At 41.4% G+C, this 26,670-nt stretch overlaps 1 protein-coding gene across 2 annotated transcripts in view; it reads left to right on the forward strand.

Moving 5' to 3' along the window:
• Nucleotides 1-26,670, forward strand: part of ACP6 (acid phosphatase 6, lysophosphatidic) — a 725,976-nt gene that overhangs the window by 193,564 nt on the left and 505,742 nt on the right. For both annotated transcript variants that reach the window (XM_044072107.1, XM_044072108.1), the window contains exon 4: nt 25,896-25,975. In XM_044072107.1, coding sequence (XP_043928042.1) covers nt 25,896-25,975 — 80 coding nt within the window. The remainder of the gene's footprint in view (nt 1-25,895; nt 25,976-26,670) is intronic.

Here is a 26,670-nt window from a genome sequence, read left to right on the forward strand (position 1 = left end):
TTGTAATGTAGGTTTTATATTTATGGTCATAGTATTGTTACTTATTACTGAAAGTAAGTTGATGCAGGCTGCTCTCCAGTGTTTTAAAATTGGAAAACATACTTTTAACTTAATTAATTAATTAGTCAATTGAATAATTTATGATTGTATATAAATGTTGTTGTAACTTGTTGTGTCATTTCCCTTGAAGAAGGCAAGCATTGGGCTTGTCGAAAAGCGCTTTGGTTATTCTCAGTAAAATATTTATTTTATATTTAAAGGTCGCTGCTTTACGTTTGTTTCTTATTTATTGTAGTACATTACCCTGAAAGGTTACCTACCCTAGGCTCTTTGTTACAAAGGTGCACTCCCAACCATCGACTCTGCCCTAGTGATTAACATCTCCTCATGGTTCAAAGGGCAGCAGCATAGCTGGAGATCCTCTGTATGCCAACCATGTCTACAAGATCTGAAACCCCATCCCACTTCCTATTAGACTTCATGAAAACCCACACATCTTCAAAACTAAACTAAAACAACTCCTGTTTAATTCTTGGCTGTGCTGCTGGTTCACTCCAAGGCAAGGTTAAAAATAAACAGTAACTGACATTTTCCTCAACTAGAGCCATCTGTTACCATATTACACTATGTATAGATTTTAATTGTGTTGCGAGAGTTAATTTTGCATCCATTTATTCTGATGACTTTAGGGTCTTCTTATGGAAGACTTTGATGTCCTTCAAGGATGCATCTGCAGTCATAACATATGGGTTGTCCTGCCTCAGGCAGCCCTTCGGTCGGCCGGATTCCAAAGTCTGGGTCTGGCCTCAGCTGATGTCGCACTTTCCCCGACGTCAGAGCGTCTGGGGTATAAAAGCATCAGCCGACGCCATTTTCCTCAGTCTTTCTTGCCGCGTGGTGCCCGAAGCAGAAGCAGTTCGCAAGTGCCGGTCGGTCAGCTCCTGTGATTCAACTACCGAAGACTTCGAAAAAGCTAAGTACCCCGTTGGGGACTCTTTCTTGCCTCAGCCAATGTCAGATAAAGTAAATAATTGTTTAACTTGTGGGAAACAAATACCTCATAAGGATTTCCATTCTTACTGCCTCCCTTGCTTAGGCCCAGACCACGACGTCTCGGCCTGTTCAGCCTGTGCTTCCTTCAACCGACGAACTCTTAGAAGTCGGTCGGAGTTGCAGAGGAATTCTTTGGGGCTACTTTTGCATATAAGATGCCGTCGGAGACTCCGACTTCGCATTTGGTGAAAAAACGGAAGGACAAGGACCGACACTCGCGGCCCGCGGTTTCGGCTGAAACCACAGTTAGGCCTACCGCGAGTGTCTCGGTTTCGTCCGAAACCGAGTCCTCGGTACTTCCTTTAACCGAATCCACTCAACCGACCACCGTGGCCCTGGAGGCTCCGGCTGAGTCGGCTACTGAGCTACCTACTGAAACCAGTGTCCAGGAAATGTCCGACACCATTCCTTTGGATGTCTACTCCTGCACGTGGTGCAGCCAGACCCCCTGCTTCCATGTCCATTAAGGCTTTTTCCAGGGCTAAAGCTGCTAAACTTGCTAAAGCTTTGCCTCCCAAGACTACCTCTCAGAGACCTTCTTCTAGTTCTCAGATCCTCAGCCTTGCAGAGGATCTTATCTCTTTAATTAGAGGTTCTCAGCCTCACCCAGAAAGGGGCTCTCAACTACCACCAGACAAAAGGCCCAGGACTGAGCCCTCTGACCAGCACTCTTCAGATGAGTCTACGGATGGATCTGTGTTGTCAGATCACCAGGAGGAGGCTTATTCGGCCTACAAGGATTCTGATGCTGAAGAATCTATCCCTTCGGCCTCCCCTCATGAAGAGTTTTCTTTTGGTGAGACACTACACTCTATGAGAGAACATTTTCAATGGCAGGGTCAGGAATTTTCTGATTCCAGAAAGAGATTAAGGACCTTTTTACATTTACCTCAGCATAGGCCCTTAGCTATACCTCCTGTTTTGAATGTTATTGATGATGTGTACAATGATGTTAGTACAGCCCCTGATTCTCTCCCTCCGGCTCCTGCCAAACCTGATAGATATTACAGGGTCCCGGATTCTCATCTACATCTGTACAAGGCCCATTCTGCAGACCCAGATACTATTTCTCAGGACCCAAAAGGGGTTGCAGCTGCCACTGCCAAGAATCCTCTACCTTCTGAAAGGGAGTCTAGAGCTTTAGAGAGATGGGGAAAGAAGGTATATACTTCTGCAACTCTTTCCTTGAGGGCATTAAACTGTCAATTTCATATGATACAGTACCAAGAGTATTTGTTGGATGAATTGCATAAGAAGCTTTCCTCTTCTGAACCCCTTGACCGTAAATCCCTTCAGGATCTGGTACATAACTCACAGCAGGTTAGTAATCATTTTTTGCAGTGTGGTTATGATGCACTGGAAGCTTCATGTAGGTCAGCTATGACAGGGGCAGTTATTCGTAGGCATGCCTGGTTGAAGGAACAATCTTTACCAGACCATGTTAAAGCTAAACTCCTGGATGCTCCAGTGGAAAAACAAAAATTATTTGGTTCCTCAGCGAGCGCAGGAGGTCTTAAAGAAGTTTGAAGAAAAGGCAAAATCTGTGCAAACAGTTAAGGACTTTCTGCAAGTACAACCACCGAGATTCAGCAGAAACTGGCCTACTAAGAATTGGTCCTTTCCAGACTCGGACAGATCCCAGAGGGGCAGGAACAGGCGTCCCAGAGGTAGAGGGCAAGCTAGAGGCTCCTACAGAGGCCATCAGTGGCAACCTACCAACCAGAGAGGTAGTGCAGGAACAGCAACAACAACTACCACACCTGGACAGACTCAATGACTTTACTTTGATTCCGCCGACCAGGGCTCAACTGGAAGCAGCATTGGGTGGAAAGCTTTCTTTATTCTCAAAAAACTGGCATTACATTACAAGGGACACATGGACACTGCAAATAATAGACAAAGGATACAGGTTCCACTTCCACACTTTGCCAAGAAAAAACGGAATGCCAAACCTGCCACCAAATCAGAGGGCAGAGGCTTTAAAGCAGATCAACAACTTAATACAAATGAAAGCCATAGAAAAGGTACCTCTTTCAGAACAAGGCCAAGGATTTTACTCCAGATTATTCCTTGTTCCAAGAAAAGAAAATCAATGGAGGCCTATTCTCGACCTGTCCGCACTGAATACTTACCTCATTGTGCCAAAATTCAAGATGCTGACCCTACAGCAACGTCTTCCCATGCTGGGCAAGGAGTCTTGGCTGGTGACTCTAGATCTCAAGGAGGCATACCTGCATGTCCCTATTTGGCAAAGTTGCAGAAGACACCTCAGATTTCTTGCAGGATCAGAGCATTATCAATTCTCAGAATTGCCCTTTGGCTTATCTACTGCGCCCAGAGTATTCACGAAATGCCTGGCATCAGTAATTGCACACTGCAGACTTCAGGGGATTCAGATCTACCCATATCTGGACGACTGCCTTATACAAGCGGACAACAAGAAAAATTTGATAAAGGACTTGGACTATGCCATCCACCTATTACAGGCCTTGGGATACACAGTCAACATCCAAAAATCAAGAGTTGTTCCATCCCAAAGGATAACCTTTTTGGGTGCAGATCTAGACACAACCACCCAAAATGGCCTTTCTCACAGAAGAAAAACAAATACAACTTCCGGATTACTTCTTGAATCTGACAAGACAAACTCAGCTAACTGCAAGGAAAATCCTGCAGGCCCTGGGTTACATGGCATCCTGCATAATTCTGATTCCACAGGCCAGGCTGCATATGAGAAAATTACAATGGTACCTAAGGAGTGTATGGTCTCAGCACAGTCACAGTTTGGAAACTTTGATACCAATCATTCCTTGCCTTCAAAAGGAATTGCTGTGGTGGGCTCAAGCCTGCCAGTCCAACAGAGGGTTGCCTTTCAACAAACCAAAAACAAAACAAACCATCACCACGGACGCTTCAGACCGAGGATGGGGAGCACACATGGAGGGCAAATGTATCCAAGGCCTATGGTCTCAAGGGCAGCTGCGCATGCACGCAAACCAAAAGGAAATGCTGGCAGTGATACACGCAATCGAGGCCTTAAAACCTTTCCTCCATCAAGGCCATCTGTTAATAAGGACAGACAACACCACAGTCATGTGGTACATAAACAAGCAAGGAGGCACGCATTCCTACCCTCTATGCAGGCTGGCCATGAATCTGTGGGAACTATGCTTGAAACTCAATATCCAACTACAGTCCCAGTTCGTGCCAGGGAAAGAAAATGCACTGGCAGACAGCTTAAGCAGAACTACCATGGATGCACACGAATGGATGCTGCACCCAGACATCTTTCTACTCATAACACAAGCATGGGGAAAGCCGGAGATAGATCTGTTCACCTCACCCCACAATCATCAACTGAAGACATTCTGCTCAAGGACATACCACCCACAAGCTTGGAGGGTGGACTCTCTCTCTTTCAGCTGGAAAGCTCTAAAAGTCTATGCCTTCCCACCTCTCCCATTAATGTCCAAGGTTTTACTGAAGATCAGGGCAGAACAGCCAAGAGTGATTCTGATAGCTCCAGACTGGCCAAGGTAGCACTGGTACCCACTATTGAGGAGCATGGCACAGACAAAACCGTGGCCTCTCCCCCTATGGCCACTTCTTCTGACGCAGAACAATTTCAAGATCATGCATTCCAACTTGAAAACATTGCAGCTAACTGCCTGGAAGATTCCATAAACCCCCCTCAAAATAACTTATCACAGAGAGTAAAGGACATTATTATGGAAGCTTCTTGACCTTCCACAAGGAAGACATACTCAGCAAAATGGAAAAGATTTCTCATTTGGAACACAACAAAAAGCTTAGATGTGACAGTGGCGAGCATGGCACATATTCTGGAATACTTAGCAGAATTGTTCCACAATGGCCTATCCTATTCTTCCATTAAGATTCATGCCTCAGCAATTTCAGCAGAATACAATGTTGATCCACCTATCTTCTCGCATCCTCTCCTCAGGCAATTTCTGAGAGGAATCAAAAACATCAATCCTCCAAGGAAACCACCTTTACCTACTTGGGATCTCAACTTTGTGCTGGAGAAACTAACACTTCCTCCCTTTGAACCAGCAGCATCAGCGGATCTACAGTTTCTGTCTTGGAAAACTGCATTCCTTCTGGCCATAACTTCAGCAAGAAGAGTGTCTGAGTTACAAGCTTTAATGGCAGTACAGCCATTTCTTATCTTCCATCAGGACAGAGTTTCATTGAGAACCAATCCTACTTTTATGCCAAAGGTGGTATCTAGGGTATCCTTGAACCAAGCTATTCACTTGCCTACATTCTTCCCAAATCCACAAAATAAAGGGGAAAAACTTCTACACACTCTGGATATACACAGACAACTACACTACTACTTGGACAGAACTAAAAGTTACAGAAAGACTGACCAACTCCTTGTAGCATATGCTGCTGGGGTACAAGGAAAAGCAATTTCTAAACAGACAATTTCAAAATGGATTGGAAATTGCATTCGATTTTGTTACTCCTTTCATGGAAAGACTGTTCCTGCAAACATTAGGCCTTATTCCACGAGGGCCACAGCCCCCACTACAGCCTTCCTAAGAGGGGTGGCTACCAAGGACATTTTAGAAGCTGCTACATGGAGCTCAGTGCATACATTTGCCAAACATTACAATTTACCTTTATACTCCAGATCCAGAGCAGGTTTTGCTACAGCAGTCCTGCAGGGTATCTTAACTACACCATCCTTTTCTTAGTACCTCCTCCCTCAGATTGGCTATGGTATTCTACCCATATGTTATGACTGCAGATGCATCCTTGAAGGACATAGTACAGTTTTGTACCTACCATAAATGTAGATGTCCGATAGGTATGCATCTGCAGTCAGGTTTACCCTCCCTCCTTCCCCTCTGTGGTATTCCTAGGGTGCTTACCCCTCCATTAGCTAGCTGAGGGATCTATTATGGTGTATTTGTTTGTATATATATGTATATATTTTGGAAAATGTTTGGAATTTATTGCATTCCTCCAAATTTGGCCTTCCTAGAGGGCACCTGGTAACTGGGGCAAGAAACACTGAGGAAAATGGCGTTGGCTGATGCTTTTATACCCCAGACGCTCTGACGTCGGGGAAAGCGCGACATCAGCCAAGGCCAGACCCAGACTTTGGAATCCGGCCGACCGAAGGGCTGCCTGAGGCAGGACAACCCATATGTTATGACTGCAGATGCATACCTATCGGACATCTACATTTATGGTAGGTACAAAACTGTACTTTTCTGGTAGTAATCATTTTTGCAAGGATTTTTCATCTACAGACATGGGTGTTTACCCATTTTTTCCCATAAGGATGTGTTTTTAAGGAGAAAACATCTCCAACACTTTCCTTTCTTTCATTCCAGAGTAATATTTGAGATGAACCCATTCGTTAAGCTCCATGTCTGTGACTTTAAGAAGTGGCCTTTATAATTTGCATGTGTACAGGTAGCTTATATGCTATTTGGAAAATATCTGACCCTCTAGAAACTGTCATCTTTTTTTTTTGTCCACAGTAAGCAGGATAACCACACTGGACAAGCTACGTCTGTCAATGTGACTATGAATTGTCTTGCTTTCTGTTATGAAAATGCGGGCAAGAGTCTGCAAAGAGTAGTGGGAGCAAATTCTACCAGAGCAGCAGTTGCGCTACAGGGTTATATCACCAGGACATTTGTGAGGCTGCAGCTTGTCACAGTGTGTTTTTTTATTAGGTAGTACAAGTTGGATTATTATTCCTGTAGCTGGATAGGACTGTCCTCAGTACACTACAGTGACATATCTAAACCAACCCAGGTTTTATTTATTTTTTTATTGCATTTGTTTACCGGGAAGGTCCACTGGACCTAGGTGAGCCCATTTTCAGTGGAGGCCCAGGGAGAAAAGCTCCACATGTATTACCAATACATATAACAAATAACACACTATACAGTGTATATACAGTTGCAATCATGGAAATACAAGAAATAATACACAATAGAGAATATTTACAGTCAAAATGCATGAAAGTAGTATAAGCTCAACAGTACAAATTATTTACATACATAGACACTTCTACGTCGTGTAAAATTATTAATACTGATGATGGAGTTTGTCAGAGTGTTGTTGATTTGTAGGCATGAGCAGCTAAGATTTAGAAAGAAAGAGTGAGAACTCATGCAGTTATCGTATGTGAGAGAAAGGAAAAGTTGTACAAGTAATAAAAGGGAATAGTGTAAGGATTATAATGGGGGAGTCAGGTTTTAGGAGGTTTTATTTTGGCACATGTACAGTGCCAGAGAGAAAAAAAGATGTTGTCTGAGGGACATTTTAAAGAGAGCGGGATTACTGATTGTTCTGATTGAAGGTGGGAGGGCATTCCAGAGTTTTGAGACAGTAAAAGAGCACCGCATTTGACCAGCTGAGAAATTTGGTTTGTCAACTTTTGGCAACAGTTTGTTTTCAGATCTAAGAGGTCTGCTGGTATGCTGCTATGCAGTCAGTCAGGATTCAAGGAGGTACTTCTACATAGGCTTCCTTTATGTTATCAGTAAATGTTGAAATGCTTTCTCCTGACAACCTTTACTCCAATGCCCTGAAGATTTGTGTGTGTGTGTGTCTATCTGTATATGTACATAAGCACAAATCTTCAGGGCGTTGGAGTAAGGGTTGTCTAAATGCTGAAATTCTTATCAAAGCTCTACTGTTGTTCGAGTGCCCTATACTACTTCAGGGGAAAGCATTTCAACATTTACTGATAACATAAAGGAAGCCTATGTAGAAGTACCTCCTTGAATCCTGACTGACTGCACAGGGGTTGGGAGGGTGGCCTAATGGTTAAGGTATTTGCCTTACAAATACAAGGTGCAGGGTTTGAGTCTCACAACAGATAATTGGCTAGGCTTACAATGGCTCACAAGGGCAGTTAGCCTAACACTAATCTATGAACCTAACCTAATATATATATAACTACATAAATACATATATGCACACACACACATGTAAATGGATGTTGTATCCTACATTCAATGAACAAAATATCAACATTTGTAATGTCGATGTATAAACGTCGACAACACAACGTTGACAAGCTGCTGCACATGCCCCAAGCATTAAGTCTGGAGTATGTAAAATGTAAGGAAGTGTTTTGTAAAGGGGTCAGTCCCTGTTAATTATGTAATTAGTAACTCTGAGTTTGCGTAGTCCACAGGGAAAGAGAATATTACCTTACTGGGCCATTGTTGATCTCGCACAACTGCTGACCACCTGTTTCTTTCAACCAAAGCATGTCAACCAAATAAATGTTGACATTTGAGTGCTGTAATCAAAAGTACTGAACCATATATATGCGTGCTTGTGTGTGTGTGTGTGTGTGTGTGTGTGTGTGTGTGTGTGTGTGTGTGTGTGTGTGTGTGTGTACACACACATACACACATTATTTTGAGATGTCAGTGAGAGGGCACTCCTTGTGTGGGATTCCAAAATATCATACTCTACACTACATTACTCCATATTTAGATGCAATGAAAGGGATATACTACATTGGGTAAGGGTGATGTCCTTCAAGGATGCATCTGCAGTCCTAACAAATGGGTTGTCCTGGCCTCAGGCAGCCCTTGATCGGCTTGATTCCAAAGTCTGGGTCTGGCCTCGGCTGATGTCGCACTTCACCTGACGTCATAACTGCAGTTCAGCGGGTATAAAGGCATCAGCCGACGCCATTTTCCTCAGTCTTTCTTGCCGCGTGGCGCCCGAAGCAGAAGCTGTTCGCAAGTGCCGGTCGGTCAGAACCAGAGATTGCTACTACCGAAGACTTCTAAAAAGCTAAGTACCCCGTTGGGGACTCTTTCTTGCCTCAGTCGATGTCAGAAAAAGTGAATAACTGTTTAACTTGTGGGAAACAAATACCTCATAAAGATTTCCACTCTTACTGCCTACCTTGTTTAGGCCCAGACCACGACGTAGCAGCCTGTCTAGCCTGTGCTTCTTTCAACCGGCCGGACACTTAGGCGTCGGTCGGAATTTGCTGAGGAGTTTTTCGCTCCGCTTTTGCTTACAACATGCCGTCGGAAACTCCGACTTCACAATTAGCTAAAAGCGCAAGGAAAAGGACCGACACTCGCGGTCAGCGGTTTCGGCGAAACCGGTTAAGTCAACAGCGAGTGTCTCGGTTTCGGCTGAAACCGAGCCCTCGGTTCTTCCTTCGGCCAGCTTGCCTCCCACGAGGCCTCATCCAGCATGGCTGAATCTGCTACTGAAATTCCACCTGCTCTTACAGGTTCACAGGATTTATCTGATACTATCCCTTTAGATATATCCACTCCTGCACGTGGAGCTGCTAGGCCCCTGCATCCATGTCGATTAAGGCTTTTGCCAGGGCTAAAGCAGCAAAATCTACCAAGACTGTGCCTATTAAGACCCCTCTCACAGGCCTAGCTCTAGTACTCAAATGCTTAGTCTAGCAGAGGATCTCATTTCTTTGATCAGGATCCCAACCTCACCCTGACAGGGCCTCTCACCCACCTCCAGAGAAGAGGCCTAGAGCAGAGCCCCCTGAGCCAGTTTCTTCAGATTACTCTTCTGATGATTCAGAAAATACAAACCCTCCAGAAGGCCCTTATTCTCCTTATGAGGACTCTGATGCAGAAGACTCCATTCCTTCTGCCTCTCCGCCTGAGGAATTTTCTTTTGGGGAAACCTTGCATGCTATGAGGGAACAATTTCAATGGCAGGGCCAGGATTTTTCAGACTCTAGGAAAAGGCTTAGGACCTTTTGCATTTGCCACAGCATAGGCCTTTAGCCATTCCTCCAGTACTTACTGTTGTGGATGATGCATTTAGTGATGCTTGTACTGCCCCTGATTCACTTCCTCCGGCCCCTGCTAAGCCTGACAGGTACTACAGGGTTCCGGACACACATTATCATTTGTATAAGGCTCCTTTTGCAGATCCTGAAACTATTTCACAGGGACCCAAGGCTGTAGCAGCTACCTCTGCCAAAAACCCCCTCCCCTCTGAAAGGGAATCTAGGGCCTTAGAGAGATGGGGTAAAAAAGTTTATACTTCAGCTACTCTTTCGGCTAGGGCCTTAAACTGTCAATTCCACATGATTCAGTATCAGGAATTTATGTTAGACCAGTTAACTAAAAAACTGTCCTCGCCTGAACCATTAGACAAAAAGTCTCTTCAGGAAATGGTACATAACATACAGCAGGTCAGTAATCATTCCTTAAAATGCGGCTATGATGCACTGGAGGCTTCCTTTAGATCAGCTATGACGGGTACAGTGATCAGAAGGCATGCATGGTTAAAAGAGCAGTCCTTACCAGACCATGTAAAATCAAAGCTCCTAGATGCTCCCATGGATAAGCATAATTTGTTTGGCTCACCTGCACAGCAGGTGCTGAAGAAGGTGGAAGAGAAAGCAAAATCTGTCCAGACAGTCAAGGATTTCTTACAGGTCCAGCCTCCAAGGTTTAGTAGGAACTGGCCTTCCAAGAATTGGTCCTTTCCAGACACCACCAGAGCACAGAGAGGCAGGAATAGGCGCCCAAGAGGCAGGGGTCAATCCAGAGGTGCCTACAGGGGACGTCAGTGGCAGCCTAACAACCAGCGAAGTACTGCCACAGATCCAGCCACTACCACTATCACAGTGACTTGGCTCTGAGACCGCCTACCAGGGAACAACTAGATGCACCCTTAGGCTGAAAGCTAGCCTTATTTTCAGTAAACTGGCATTACATCACAGGAGACAAATGGATTTTACAGACAATAGACAAAGGTTACAGGTTTCACTTCCATACTCTACCAAGGAAGAGAGGAATGCCAAACCTACCTCCAAATCAAAAGACAAAAGCTCTAGAACAAATAGACAACTTAATAAGGATGAGAGCTATAGAAAAGGTACCGTCTATGGAACAAGGGCAAGGATTTTACTCCAGACTTTTCCTGGTGCCAAGAAAAGAAAACCAATGGAGACCTATTCTAGACCTGTCCGCTCTGAACACATATCTCATTGTTCCAAAATTCAAGATGCTGACCCTACAGCAGCTTCTTCCCATGCTGGGCAAGGAGTCTTAGCTGGTAACTCTAGATCTCAAGGAGGCATACCTGCACGTCCCCATACGACCAAATTGCAGAAGATACCTCAGATTTCTTGCAGGATCAGAGCATTATCAATTCTCAGCATTGCCCTTTGGCTTATCTACTGCGCCCAGAGTATTCACGAAATGTCTGGCATCAGTAATTGCTCATTGCAGGCTTCAGGAATTCAAATTTACCCTTACCTGGACGACTGCCTGTTACAAGCGGACAACAAAACAAATTAGCAAAAGATTTGAAAAAGGTCATTCATCTGCTACAAGCCCTGGGATACACAGTCAATATAAAAAAGTCAAGGCTGATACCATCCCAGAGGATAACTTTCTTGGGTGCAGAACTGGACACATCAAATCAAATGGCATCCCTCACAGCAGAAAAGCAGAAGCACCTTCCTCCCTATTTCATGGCATTAACAACGCAGAACCAGCTAACAGCAAGAAAAGTCCTGCAAGCCCTGGGTTACATGGCATCCTGCATAATATTGGTTCCACATGCCAAACTACATATGAGGAAGTTGCAGTGGTACCTAAGGAATTTATGGTCTCAGCACAAGCACAGCCTAGAAACCCAAATTCCAATAATTCCATGCCTGAAGCAAGAATTCCAATGGTGGGCTCAGGCCTGTCAATTGAACAAAGGACTGCCCTTCCACAGCCCTCAACATAGCCAGACTATCACCACGGACGCCTCAGACCTCGGTTGGGGGGCACACATGCTGGACAAGTGCATACAAGGCTTATGGACTCAAGACCAGCTGAACCTACACATAAATCAAAAGGAGATGCTGGCAGTAAAACTGGCAATTCAGACATTCAGACCATTTCTTCAACAGGGTCAATTGCTGATAAGGACGGACAACACCACAGTTATGTGGTACATCAACAAACAGGGAGGCACACATTCATACCCTCTATGCCGGATGGCAATGGACCTCTGGAATGTAGCCCTGAGCTTCAACATTCAGCTCCAGGCAATATTTGTACCAAGAAAAGAAAATATACTAGCAGACATCCTAAGCAGAACTACCACGGATGCCCACGAATGGATGCTGCATCCAGACATCTTCAAATCCATTACAAGGAAATGGGGACTACCAGAAATAGACTTATTCGCATCCCCACACAACCACCAATTGAAAAAATTCTGCACAAGGACATACCACCCTCTGGCTTGGAAGGTGGACTCCCTATCTTTCAGTTGGGAAAACCTGACAGCATATGCATTCCCACCTCTTCCTTTGATGCACAAGGTGCTATTGAAGATCAAAGAAGACCGTCCAAGGATCATCCTGATATCTCCAGACTGGCCAAGGCAACATTGGTACCCATTACTGAAGAGTATGTCTCGGGAACAAATATGGCCTCTGCCCCTAGTTCCCTTACTGCTAACACAGAACAACTTCAAAACCCTGCATCCAAACTTGAAAATGTTGCAGCTAGCTGCCTGGAACATTGCCTAAGACAAAATAACCCAGATTTATCTCAAAGGGTTAAAGACATTATCTTGGAGGCTCGCAGACCCTCAACAAGGAAAACTTATTCAGCAAAATGGAAAAGATATCTCATTTGGAGTGCAGCTAAAGGAGAAGCTGTGTCACTGGTAAACATAGCTAACATACTGGAATACTTGGCAGAACTTTTCCACAATGGCCTGTCCTATTCTTCCATTAAGATTCATGCATCAGCTATTTCAGCAGAATACAACATGGACCCTGCAGTCTTCTCTCATCCTCTACTCAGGCAGTTTCTGAGAGGAATTAAAAATGTAAAGCCACCAAGGAAGCCACCATTGCCCGCAAGGGACTTGAACTTTGTGCTGGAAAAGTTGACACTCCCTCCTTTTGAACCAGCAGCAACAGCAGAATTACAGTACTTATCATGGAAAACTGCTTTCCTGCTTGCAATCACTTCAGCAAGAAGGGTTTCTGAATTACAGGCATTAATGGCAGTACAGCCCTTCCTTATCTTCCATCAAGATAGAGTGTCCATGAGAACTAATCCTACTTTTATGCCAAAGGTGGTCAGCAGGGTATCTCTAAACCAAGCTATCCACCTACCTACATTCTTCCCCAACCCACAGAACAGGAGAGAAAGATTATTACATACCTTGGATGTACATAGGCAATTGCGCTACTACCTGGACAGAACCAAGAGCAATAGAAAAACTGACCAGCTACTGGTAGCATATGCAACAGGAATGGAAGGAAAAGCTATTTCAAAACAGACAATCTCAAAGTGGATAGGAAATTGCATTAGATTTTGTTACTCTTACCATGGAAAGACAACTCCAGAAAACATCAGACCTCACTCCACAAAGGCTACAGCCACTACTACAGCTTTTTACGGTGGCTACCAAAGACATTTTAGAGGCTGCTACTTGGAGCTCCGTGCATACATTTGCCAAGCATTATAATCTACCCTTATACTCCAGATCCAGAGCAGGTTTTGCCACTGCTGTTTTGCAAGGGATCTTAACTACACCATAATCTTATTACGTCCTCCCCAGTTTGGCTATGGTATTCTACCCATTTGTTAGGACTGCAGATGCATCCTTGAAGGACATAGTACAGTTTTGTACCTACCGTAAATGTAGATGTCCGAGAGGTATGCATCTGCAGTCAGGATTACCCACCCTCCTTCCCCTCTGTGGTACTCCTAGGGTATTTGCCCATCTTGTAGCTAGCTGGGGGAATCTATTATGGTGTATTTGTTTGTATATATGTATATACTTGTTTATTTCTATTTGCTCTCTATTGTTTGGAAACATTTGCATTTATCCAAATTTAGCCTTCCTAGAGGGTACTGGCATCTGGGGCAAGAAACACTGAGGAAAATGGCGTCGGCTGATGCCTTTATACCCGCTGAACTGCAGCTATGACGTCGGGTGAAGTGCGACAACAGCCGAGGCCAGACCCAGACTTTAGAATCCGGCCGACCGAAGGGCTGCCTGAGGCCAGGACAACCCATTTGTTAGGACTGCAGATGCATACCTCTCGGACATCTACATTTATGGTAGGTACAAAACTGTACTTTTGCAACTGTCTTCATTCTCCATACACCGTATGAGCTCACAGCTTTATGAGGAGGTGTACCAGTGTTCTTAAAGCTTATCTGGTGCATGGGAGAAGAGAAACAGTTGCAGATTTCCTTATAAAATCTGGTGTACCCCTTTAATTACTCGACAGCTTGGAGAAGTGTTGTGTAAGATCTATTGGAATTGTAAGACTGAAGGTTTTAGGCTAGATGAACTGAAGCTGGCTTGAGCTGGTGTTGACTTTGAAATATTTGGTACATGACTTCATTCACACAAAGTGAGATCAGTATATCCTGACCCCACCCCCTCCCCACTATATATAGGTATTACTGTGGTGGTGGTGCTGCGGTAGCATTGTCACCTCACAGTAAGATGCTGTCCGGTTCGATTCCCACTTAGAGCATCTTCTGCGTGGAGACATGCATGAATGGGCGTACCTTCGTTAAAGGTTGTACGTCAGGGCTGGCAACACGGTACGTAAAAATCAACTGCCAATCATTAGTGGACCGGAGTTCCGCTGTGGCGACCCCTAAACGGGAAAAGCCAAAAGACACACACACATACACACACACACACAGAAAAGGTGCATGAGATACCCATTTTATGTTCTTGCATAACACTGTTGCAATGTTCTTTACTAAGGTATCTCCTAAGGTTATCCCAAAGTCTGGCCAGTGTACCAAAGCCCTTAGTACTTAATACATCACACATATGCTCCCCATGCACAGCATAGGGCATAAATGTAGCCTACAGGTGCATACACTGAGAACTTCTTTGCCACTGGTCCAAACGCCATTGTCAGACATTGGTCTGAATGCCCTTCTGTTGTGCTGGTTACCAAGCAATGTTTTTAGATAAGTGCCCCCCTGGGTTTCTTCCCTTTCTTCTGGTTTTGTGGTTACTGTGTTTATGTCAACCAGAAAGGGAAAATGTCAGTGTGGGAGGCAGATTCCTCATAAAGACCATCATGGCCAGTGTCTCCTCTGTTTGATTGCTTCTCATGATCATACACAGGGCTGTATCTGCTGGACATTTGTCCCTAAGACCCGTGGTAGTTGTCTCTCCACCTTGTTCATGTACATGGTGTTGTCTCTCCTCCTTGTCCATGTACCTGGAGAACCAGTGTCTTAAGTTGTTGGATCAAGATGCTATGGCAGAATTTTACCGTTCTGAGAGCCAGCTGTCTGCTAAGAAGGCCAAAAAAGTTAGGTCTGATTCAGCTGCAGTCCAGCCTCCCCAGATGTCTCTCTGGAGGCTGGTTGCTTCGGATTCCTTTGCAGCAACTCAGTTGAAAGCCAGTATGGATCCTGCTTCTCGCACATCCACAGAGGCTTTTAAATGTCTGTACCTGATGTTAAAGGGAACCTCAGCTGATTATATCTGAAGGACTGAGGGGCATTCTACAAATCTTATTTAAGGAAGAGATTCCTACCACTATTATTGAGTCACACCAGGGGTCTGACCCACTGAGGGTATTTTGAGTGGAAAAAGAAACAAAAAGCATATTTCCCCTGTTGTTAAGGATCCCCAGCATGAAAGGCAGTATTTCTCTCAGGGTTTATTTAATGCTTTTATGGCCTTGAAACCTCCTCCCTGGTCTTCTACCCCTCTCAAGAGACCTAGGGAATTAGAATCCTCAGATGTGGACCTGTGCTAAGGGGAAGAATCTTTGGATTACTCTTCCTAAATCCCCTCCCCCTTGGACAATAGTTCAGAGGAGGAGGAGGATTCCATAAGCTGGGTTCCCGTCCCCCCGAGGACCTTTCCTTTGGGGGATACCTTTGCTTATGATGGATTATTTTATGTGGGATTGTTCTTAACTCTCTGAGATTCAGAAAAAATATTATGACCTCTTACGGATGGAGTCTCCCAGGCCATCTGCTGTTCCTTCTGTTCTGCATGCCCTCTCTGGATACTTTCTCAGCCATGCCTGTAACCCTAACTCTCAGCCCCCTGTACCTAAAAAGCCTGATAGATTCTATAATGTGCCTGAGGAGTACAAATTTCTTTCTAAATGCCCTTCTTACCTTTCTGTAGTGTCAGTCTCCTCTGACAAACCATCCACGTTATTGCGCTCTACCAAGCTGCTGCCTTCTGATAAGGAATAGTAGGACTATGGAAAGGCTGGGTAAGAAAGTTTACACTGCTGCCACTTTATCATTTAGGGCCATCAACTATCAGACTTGTATGACCAGGTATGTCTTTTCTTGGGTTTCTAAGGTGGTTTCTGACCTTCCTGGCTCTGAGGGGAAGGTCTTTGGCCCTTTCCCTGCTGGGCTTCAATTTTCATGTTGCACACCACTTAATCAAGTGCAGCTGTAATGCAGCTGGTACTTCTTCAAGGAGTGTCATCTTTCGTTCAGTTGTGAGGCATTATACTTGGCTTCGTTTTTAGGTCTTGCCTGATGACATTAAAGATGAACTTTCAGATGCTTCTTTGGATAATAAAACTCTTTTTGGATCTGCTGCCGCTGCTGAATTTTTCCAGTCTATCCAGGACAAGGGCAAAGCTGTGCAGGGGCTGAAATGTATATTTGTGTTTCTTCTATTCCCAAATTTCAGAGGAGTTATCCCTCTAAGTCAGCATTTGTTCGGGGGCAATCTTGCCTTCCTCCTAAGGTAAAGAAGGGTTCTAGGAGTGCTAAGTGTACTCAGACTTCTGCCTCCCAGAAACTTGCTGTCCAGGAAAAGCCACATTCTGTTTAACAGTTTGCTTTCTCCTTCCTGCAACCAGGTTCCCATGTTCCTCTGTCAGTCCCCATCTTTTCCAAGTTGGCTACCAGCCACTTCAGACTCTTGGGTTCTGTTCATTGTCCATCAGGGATATTTCATGGTTTGAAAGTTTCTTCCGTTCTTTTCAGGAATTCCTCAGCCTCCTTGGGAACAATTCTCTCATTTCCCAGAGGTTCTTCATTCTCTTTCTGGCTCAGTGCACCATTCAAGCCATGCCTCCTTACCAAGTGGGGAAGGAGTTTTATTCCAGGATGTTTGTGGGCCCACAAAAGGAAGGCACATGAAGGCTAATTCTGGAACTTTCTAGGCTGAATACCTTCCTCAAGATTCCTTCCTTTTTGATATTATCTCTGCAGACATTATTTCCACTTCTTCTACCTCAGGCCTTGCTGGTATCTCTGAATCTAGAGGTATCTCTGAATCTTAAGGATGCATACCTCATCGAGACTTCCATGATGGCTGCATATTGAGTTGCAGCTTATTTCTGGCTCTTCCAGGGTTAAAACAGAAACTCAGCAGAGAAGGCCAACAGACTTGTGTTTATGGGTAAATTTCAGTAACTGGCTAGTAAGTGCACTGCCTGGATGTCAGGAATAAAGAAATACAGAAGACCTGGAAAAAAGTCAGCTACAAAAAGTGAGGAAGGAACACTGACTGGGGAAAATTCTGCAATTCAGTAAAAAGCAATACAAACCTTGAGACTTGACTTCCAATAACCTATATGAAAATCAAGACAACTGCATACAGACCCATTTAAAATAAACAAAACACTGATGGAGTATATCAACACAAACAACAAAATGCTGGAAAAACTGGAAAAGCTTTAAACAAATATTCAGATGAGATGAAAAAGCTGCAAAAGTCAGAGGTTGAAATGAAAAGGCTGGCTGAATATGAGACTGCTCAGGAAGAGATGTTTAAAAAATACTAGAATTAGAGGAGAGAGCACGTAGGGAAAACCTGAAATTTTCAGCTATACCAGAGAAGCTGGAAGGACAGACTGAATTAATTTTATGAAAGCACAAATAAGCAACTGAAATGGTATTCAAAAACTGGAGTTGTTAGTTGAAAGGACACATTGTGTGTATGCTCCAAACCTGGTTATAAGAAAGCAACCTAGACCTTTAATAGTAAAGATGCAATCCAACCAGCTGAAGGAGTTGATTTTGATAAACTGTGGCTGAAGGACAAAGTACTAAAAGTGGGTGACAGCAGAGTGTTTGTGGATAATGATTACTCATTGTACACCAAACAGAAGAGGAGCAAATTTATTCCACTCTACAGGGAATGTCAAAATGCAGGAGTGAGATTCAAACTGCTGTACCCAGCTGTCTTCAAGGTATTCTTCCCTGGAGGGACAAAATATTTTTTTGATGAAGTACATGCTAAGGAGGAAATACAAAAGTTTGTCCAGCAAAAAGTAAGCTGTGAAACAGAAGGAGACTCTGCTTGTTCTTCTGGTAATAAAGAACACAAAGGGACTGTACCTGTGAAACCTTTTCAAATTTGTCAATGAAAAATGTTGGAGAGAGGGAATAGGGCATGAGAGTTGACTAGAAGAATCGACAGTATGTTATAAATGAGGCAGAGACAATATTTCAGAGATGAACAGTAATAAAACCAGTAACTTAATATGGGATTACAATGCAGCAATTATATCTGTGAAATATGACAGAACAAGAAAATCTGGAAATATTGGACTTTTTCAGAATTTGTTGGACTTGTGGGGGACTCTAAAGCATATGCCCTACTTCATGTCATTAATGTTTGGAAAATTGCTTTGGGGAGGGGAAGAGGTGGTAGAAAGGTACCTGTAAGTAAAGATTTTTTTCTTAAGTACTAATTTTGTGACATGTTTTTTTTTGCATGCTATAAAGTAAAGTTGTTAGTTATTTTTGAGTGTGAGTGTAATGGGAATTGTAAACAGGTGCTGCTGTTCTTTTTTTTTTCCTTTCTTCCGTCTTTCTTCTGTCTTGTTCAGTTTTAAGAAATGTAGGCACTGCAGTATTAAAAAAAAGAAAAGAAAAAAGCCTGGTTGAAAAGCATAAGGGAGGGATTGATGTGCTTTTTTTCATTTTTGCATGGGGGAATGACTGGATTGAGTATGCTAGATTGATTTACTAACAAGTTGTTTGAGAGAAAGCAAGTAAATAAAAAGAACATTGAATATTCTGAGGCTTTTTTCTACCAAGTACATGTATACTCAGTAACAGTCTGTAGCTGGTGTTCCTGTTTCCATGGAAACTATCTGATGAAGAGAAACTGGCTGCCTGGTTCTCATGTCTCCATGGAGACAATCTAATAAAGACAAACTGGCTATAGTCTGGTGGAGAGTTACTGACTGAGGAAAAAAAAAAGAAAAGAAAAATTGGCTAGGAGATAATGTTCTCTGAAAAACATCTGGGGTATTTTCCAAGGTAGATAATGTTCTCTGAAAATCATTTAGGGTCTTTCTCAAGGTAGTTAGTGTTCTCTGAAAACATTCATGGTTTTTCCCATCTGGGAGAGCTGTAAAGATAAGACAAAACCAATCAGCACTTAGAAGCATGGGCTGCACCATGCATCTTAGCATGGATAGCCTTAATTTTTAGGTTAACTCAGGTCTATGAGTGTGGCTATCAGTTTGGGACCTTTGTTCATATTAGGAGGGTAAAACTTCACTAGTTGAAGGTGAACATAGTTTTGTGTGTTGATATGTTTTAGGAGGGTATTGGGTGTGTGTGTTTTTTTTTTTGAGGGCTTTCAATAAAACAAAAAGTTTTATAACATGGGACATAGGATCAAATGGATATGACAAGAAACAACTGTATAAAAATTCAACCTGCCAAACAGTGTATACATGTAACACAAAAGCTGGAACTAGACATTTAACAAAAAAAGGTGTTATAAATAAAAGGGGGGAATAATAACTTTTTAATACAATGATGCTTTCTGTAATGTCTTTAAATGTAAATGACCTCATAGGTAAATGCAAAACAGAAAGAAAAGTGAACTATATTAAAAATGTAGAGTGCAAATAGCTATGTTACAGGAGACACACTTGGAAATAACTGAACATGTGAATTTGATACCTGGGACAAACAAAAAGAGGAAGGAGTGCTTATTAATTGCAAGAGGAGCTCCAATAGTGATAGAATAAGATAAAAAAGGTAATATTGGCAGATTTGTAGTGCTAAGGGGCTACTGGCAAGGGAGGAGGATTATACTGGCATGTATTTACATTCCATCTAAAACTACTATAATGGAGCTTAAGAAAATTCTGGGAGAAAAAAAGCAGTTTTCAGCAAGGAATAATTACTTATAGTTGGGGACTGGAATTTGATTTGCATCAGTGAAGATGTGTCTGGGGGGCCCAGAAGGGAGAATATAACAAAGGAGGGTAGTTTTTTGAAGAGATTTATGAAAGTATTTGCCATGGAAGATGTGAATGCAGTAATAGGAGTTCGGAATGAATTTACATATCATTCCCTAATATATAAAAACTGGGCTAGGTTAGAATTTACATTTCACAGGAACATGTTCATTTAATTAAAGGTCTTGATACTCACCCAGTAACTATTTCAGATCATGCGCCAATAATAGCTAAAATAAAACCACAGGGTAATAAAATGAAAATGAGCTATTGGCTTTTTCCCACCTATTTGTTGAAAAGAGAGGAATTTAAGAAATGGGTAGTGGAAATTATTCAGGAGCTGTTAGAAAGGATAGATTTTTTTTCTGAAAATATAGTTAGGAATTGTGATAAAATTAAGGTGGAGTTTAAAAATAGGGTGGAAGTAAAATGAAGGGAGCTATGGTTAAGAAGTAACAATTATTTAGTGAGACTGACAAATGTTAAAGTATTGCAGAATAGGAGAAAACTCACAGAACAAGAAGAGGATCAAATGCAGAATGCTAGACAGAAAAAAGGGATTACCTCGATAATATGCATAAGCTTAGAAAGGTTGCTGTTAAGCAGCTGTTTTTTGATAATAACACTAGAGCACAAAAACTTTTAGCACAATGACTCAGGCAACAAAAAGTAGAAAGAGCTGTCACCAGACTTGGGGAGCCTGAAACAAGGAAGGTAACAAGATCCTGTAGCGGTATTAGATATTTGTGTCTTTTCGGCTTTTCCCGGTTAGGGGTCGCCACAGTGGAACTCCGGTCTGCTAATGATTGGTAGTTGATTTTTACATACCGAGTTATCAGCCCTGACGCACAACCTTCAACAAAGGCACGCCCATTCACGCATGTCTCCATGCAGAAGATGCTCTAACTGAGAATTGAACCGGACAGCGTCTTACTGTGAGGCGACAACGCTACCGCAGCACCACCACCATGGGTCCTGTAGCGGTATTAGATATATTTCGGAAATTCTATGAAAGTCTCTATAAAGCAGAGAAATATGAAAAAATCAAGAAAAGATGCAAATGGAAATGTTTATGGAAGAATTAAATATGCCAAGGTTAGAGGTAGATAAGGCTCACTTACTAAGGATAGGAGGAGATGAGATAAAAATTGTGATATATAACCAATCTACAGGAAAGTCCCCAGGAATAGATGGTATTCCTGTGGAAGTTTGGAAGCTATGGGGAAAATTTGAAAAAGATCTGGAAGGTTTTGTTTAACAGTATTTTAAAAAGAGAAGTGCCAATATCCTGGACGAAAGCAGAGGTAGCTGTAATACCTAAAGAGGGTAAAGATCCTTCAGATCCAGCTTCATACAGGCCCATTTCAATACTAAACCATGATTATAAAGTGTTCACATCTATAATGGCTAAAAGAATGTTAAAAGTAATGCCAAAATGGATAGATCTGGATCAGTGTGGTTTTGTGGAGGGGAGGCAAACATTTGACAACATTAACAAAACACTGATGCTCCAGAGGGAAGCACAATATAAGAAATTACCATTGTTATTGGTGGGTCTCGATGCAGAAAAAGCATTTGAACGAGTAAGCTGGGACTTGATGAGCAGGGCAATGGAAGTATTTGCATTTCCTGAAAAAATTATAAGGTTGATTAGGAGAATATACGAGGGATTGGCGGTGAAAATTTAAGTGAGTGGGATCCTCTCTGATAATTTCTGCTTGAGCAGAGGAACCAGGCAGGGGTGTCCTCTTTCCCCCTTATTATTTGCATTATATTTAGAACCACTGGCAAAGAAAATGAGGGACTCGGAAATTCAAGGCTATATTTGGTATGGTAGTCAAGAAAAGCTTTCTTTATTTGCAGATAATATTATTTTATACCTGACAAAACCAGAAAGAGACATTAAAGTGTTGTGGAACATTTTAAGCCAGTTTCACATCTTTTCAGGATACAAAATTAATGAAGCTAAAACTAAGGCAATAGTGGTAAATTATGTACCCACACACAAATTGGTTCAGGAATATCCATATTTATGGGGACAAGATAAAGTTAAGTATTTAGGAGTATGGATTAAAATGATTCTAGTGTGGCAGCTGAGGATATGTGGGAAGAGACTAAACAAAAGATAATACAAAAAAATGAGACAATGGAAGCTTTGTTATATGGATAATAAGATTCAAGCCATTAAAATGTTTTTAGTCCATTTAGTCTTATACACATAGGTCAAGCATATTTTTATCACTCAGAGGAGACGTTGTGGATAGCAGTTAATAAAGAGCTGAAGGACTTTACCTGGGAGGGGAAGACAACAAGAACAAGTGGGATAAGCTGATTCTTCCAGTAGAATAGGGCAGATTTGGTTTACCCAATTTGAAGGGGTATTTCAAACCTACACAGTTAAGACTCCTATACATAGCACAAGCAGAAAACTGTATTCCAAAATGGAAAGAGATGATGATGAAATGGGGGGAAGCTCAAGAAACAAGGAGAGACTGGGATTTTGGATGCAGGCCTTTAAGCAGAATAACAATAATCATACAGAATATTATATCTATAAAGTAGCAGAAAGTATTGTAAGAACTAAGCTAACATGGGATTGGAGAAAGGAGATTCTGCCTATGGGGATGACTGCAATTAGGGATATGGACAGTAGGCAAGAGGGGTCTGGAATTTATTGGAGAAAACTGGCAAAGGAACCAAGGTATTGGGGGCAAATAACTAGAGACAGAAAGCTGATAGAATGGGAAGATACCAAGAATTTATTTGGACTGCAAATTAGAGATTGCCTTTCGTATCCGGGTTTGATATCAGAGGATAGGCAAAGAGAAAGAAATAGGGGGGGGGTCCTAAAGGAAAGACCAGCACTGGTAGAGCTTTTAGTAGAATCTAGAACAGAAGCTGCCATTAAAAAAAGGAATAATTAGTAGAGCATATAAAATATTGCATGATAACTATAAGAATCAATCAGAGGAGGTTAGAAAGGATTAGTAAGAGAGAATGGATAAGCAATTCACAAAGAAACAATGGGCGTATATATGTATGTCTCCCAAATATGCAACAAAGTCTAGAAGATTTAGGATTTTTGCCTGGAAATGTTTGCATGGATATTTCTGTACCCCAAGTAGACTGCAGAGAAATTTTCCTCAGGCAGACCGCAAATGTTGGATGTGTGACAGGGAAGAAAGAAGTAATTGGGAACATAGTTTATGGGAGTGCGGTGAGTTGGGAGACTTTAAGGATTCCCTGTGGGATGCACTGCTGGAGATTCTGGGTGGGCAAATTGGTCTGACAAGGGAGATGATGTTTCTGAGCTATGATACAGAATTGGAATTGCCTCAGTATGGTAAGGCCTTGCTTTGTCTAATATTGGTGGCCACCAAAAAAAGCAATTACTAGAAAATGGAAATCAAAATATAAACCAACTGTACTAGAAGTAATGAATATAGTAACAGAGATAAAACAACTGGAATTGAGATCTTTAGAAAAGGGTAGGAGCAAACTACATAGGAAACAAATGGTAATTGTGGGAACAGTGCATACAAGGGAGGAATGAGATTTAAAAGGCGTCAGGACTTAAAGAGCTATGTAATGTTTGACTGAAAAAGATTGGGTAGATTAAAACTGATGTATAATGTTTGCAACTGTGAGTGTGTCAGTATGGTTTGTGATGTAAAATACTTGCAATTAGGATTGTGTCGGTGTGGTTTGTTTTCATTAGTATAAATGTATGATTGCCTGTAGTAAGTGATGGTTTAATAAAGATGTTTCTTGTTTAAAAAAGACAGGAATTGAATAATTTATGTAATGTTGCTTAGGTTATATGATATATAACTGTCCCAAGGGTATTCACCAAATTTATAAAAACAACTGCAACTGCACAAAAAAATAAATAAATAAATGAAAAAAATATGTGAAATGAGAACTAATAAACTACTGTACACACCAGAAAATAAAGTTTAGCGCTTTCATTCACTTTAATAACACAAACTTCTTCAGAACTCTAACAGCAACCAACAAACATTATCCATTTAAATACACATCAATTAAATTAATAATTAGTTAATTATCCTCTAATTACAAAGTTTTTAAAATTTTTGAATATGAGGAAAATAAATATAAAGTTAAAAATCAAGGGGAAAACATTAAAATGAACTGTGCCTATTCCATCTCAATTTGTATGGACTCCCAGAAAATTAGACAAGTCATTTGTAAAAACTGGAAGGTTAATATTAGTAATAGAGACCTGGCTAAAGTAGTTGGTGACCATCCTATGTTCATCTATAAAAAAGTGGCTACTGTTAAATCTATGTTGGAAATAGGTGATTCTTCTTCTTCCATTATTGTAAAAGGAGCTGTTGGTACGTACCCTTGCCATAACTGCAAGCAATGCAGATACATTGACTCTTCTAAGAATATTTATTTTCCTCATATTCAAAAATTGATAATTAGCAAAGGTAGATTTAATTGCAAAAGTTGTGGCATAGTATATTTCGCTACCTGTATAACTTGTCACAATTTTTATGTAGGCAAAACTGTTAGGGCTTTATATAAAAGGATATATGAACACAGCTTAGCTATTAGAAATAAAGATGTTAATAATAATTTAGCTAAGCATGCCATGGAATGCTCAGATTTCAAGAAATTTGTTTTTTATGTATTAGATTATGTTAATATGACACCTTTCATTTTTGATTTTAATGCTGCTTTAGAAATCAAGGAGCTTAGATGGCAGGTGTTTTTAAATGCTGAAGTTTTTCCTGGCTTAAATGGCACTTTAAATATAAAATGTCTTTTAAATGACAGACACTACTATTAAGTAGTGGTTTCTGTATTGTGCCCTTTTAAAACTTTGTAATTAAAGGGTAATTAACTAATTATTCATTTAATTGATGTGTATTTAAATAGAGAATGTTTGTTGGTTGCTGTTAGAGTTTTGAAAAAGTTTGTGTTATTAAAGTGAATGAAAGCGCTAAACTTTATTTTCTGGTGTGTGCAGTCGTTTATTGGTATTCACCAGATGCTTTGCTCCTGTCATTGCTTTTTGCCTGTTAGTATTTATCGGTAGAGAAATGCTTCACTGAAAGAATGTCATTGTCACTTGCAAATTTTCAAGATAAGCCTCAACATCTATGTTTAGAAATCCTGTAGTGCCCTGCCAGGGAGATAACAATGATTGACTGTGTTTCTTTGAAAACGAAAGCAATTTTAATGTTCTAGTAGATGATAAATTTAACTTGGTAATTATTGACGTTGTTTGACTTTCAAATCCTTATTAGTCGGTGCCCTTCATTAGCAATATTAAATCAGCTACAGTAACAGTGTTTAAACCACCTCCCATTCAAAATAATTTACCGTGCTCTCATGCTGTTTTGGGGAAAAGCTGATGATGTGCATAATCATGTGATGGAGATCTCAGGAGGAGCTACAACACAAAAATACAAAAGTAAGTTGTCTTTTCTAATCAGATAATTTTGTTATTAGAACATAGTAATTATTCGTCAGGTCAGATTTTTAGAATTTATCCATCCATATATCAGACCAGAAGGTTTAGTGGGTAATGGATACTGTCCAGCAAAGTAGACAATTTTAAATTCCAGCAGAAATTTTATTACTGATTATCCTGGTCCTATATATTTTTCAGTGTCCGTTCCACAAACATCGTTAGGAACATTGAATCTACTCGATGTTTGCTGGCTGGCTTATTCCACCAAAATCAAGAAGGTAAGCGTTTGTCTTTTTTGAGCAGTAGATGTACCTTAAAGCAGTCAATACTTCATATGAGATTGGACTTTAAAATGTGCACTGCATCTCCTAACTTTGCTTACTAAGATTACAGATGGTGTCATATTTGCTTTTCACCTAGCTGAAGAATGTAGCTCTGTGACTGAACTTTTGCTGAGTTGCTGTTCTCCTTAGACAGTGTGCCAACTTATTCTTTCTAAACATCAGCTTGTACCACAGGCTTTTCCGTTTTGCACTGATGTAGTTGCCTTCTTATTAGGGGCACCCTTTAAATTTTGAATTCAAAAATTAACAACCTGACTTAATTTCCTTTATCGCAAAAGAGTGTGAATAGATGTAAAAAGTATACATTGAAAAATATTTCATGTGTTGGTGTGAGATTCTGGTCCTGTCTCTTACTTTTAAAAAAGCAAAGTAGTTTTTGTTTTCTTATGTACCTCAGTGTTTTGATATACAAGTATGTTATGCTTCGGTTTAATATATTTTGTTCACTGTATAATCATTTCTGTATTTCATCTCTCTAAAGCCAGAATAACTGTTCTGGATCACACATTAACATTGTACAGTTCAGACATCTGGCAGTTTAGCACAGAGGATTAAAGCTGTGAACTGTTAACAAGCTTTATCCTGTAATCCACAGTTCAACTCCTTTAGCATTCAGTTTTCTGCTTGCT

This window comes from Protopterus annectens, chromosome 5.part0, assembly GCF_019279795.1.
Source record: "Protopterus annectens isolate FY-2018-M chromosome 5.part0, PAN1.0, whole genome shotgun sequence".
NCBI lineage: Eukaryota > Metazoa > Chordata > Ceratodontiformes > Protopteridae > Protopterus > Protopterus annectens.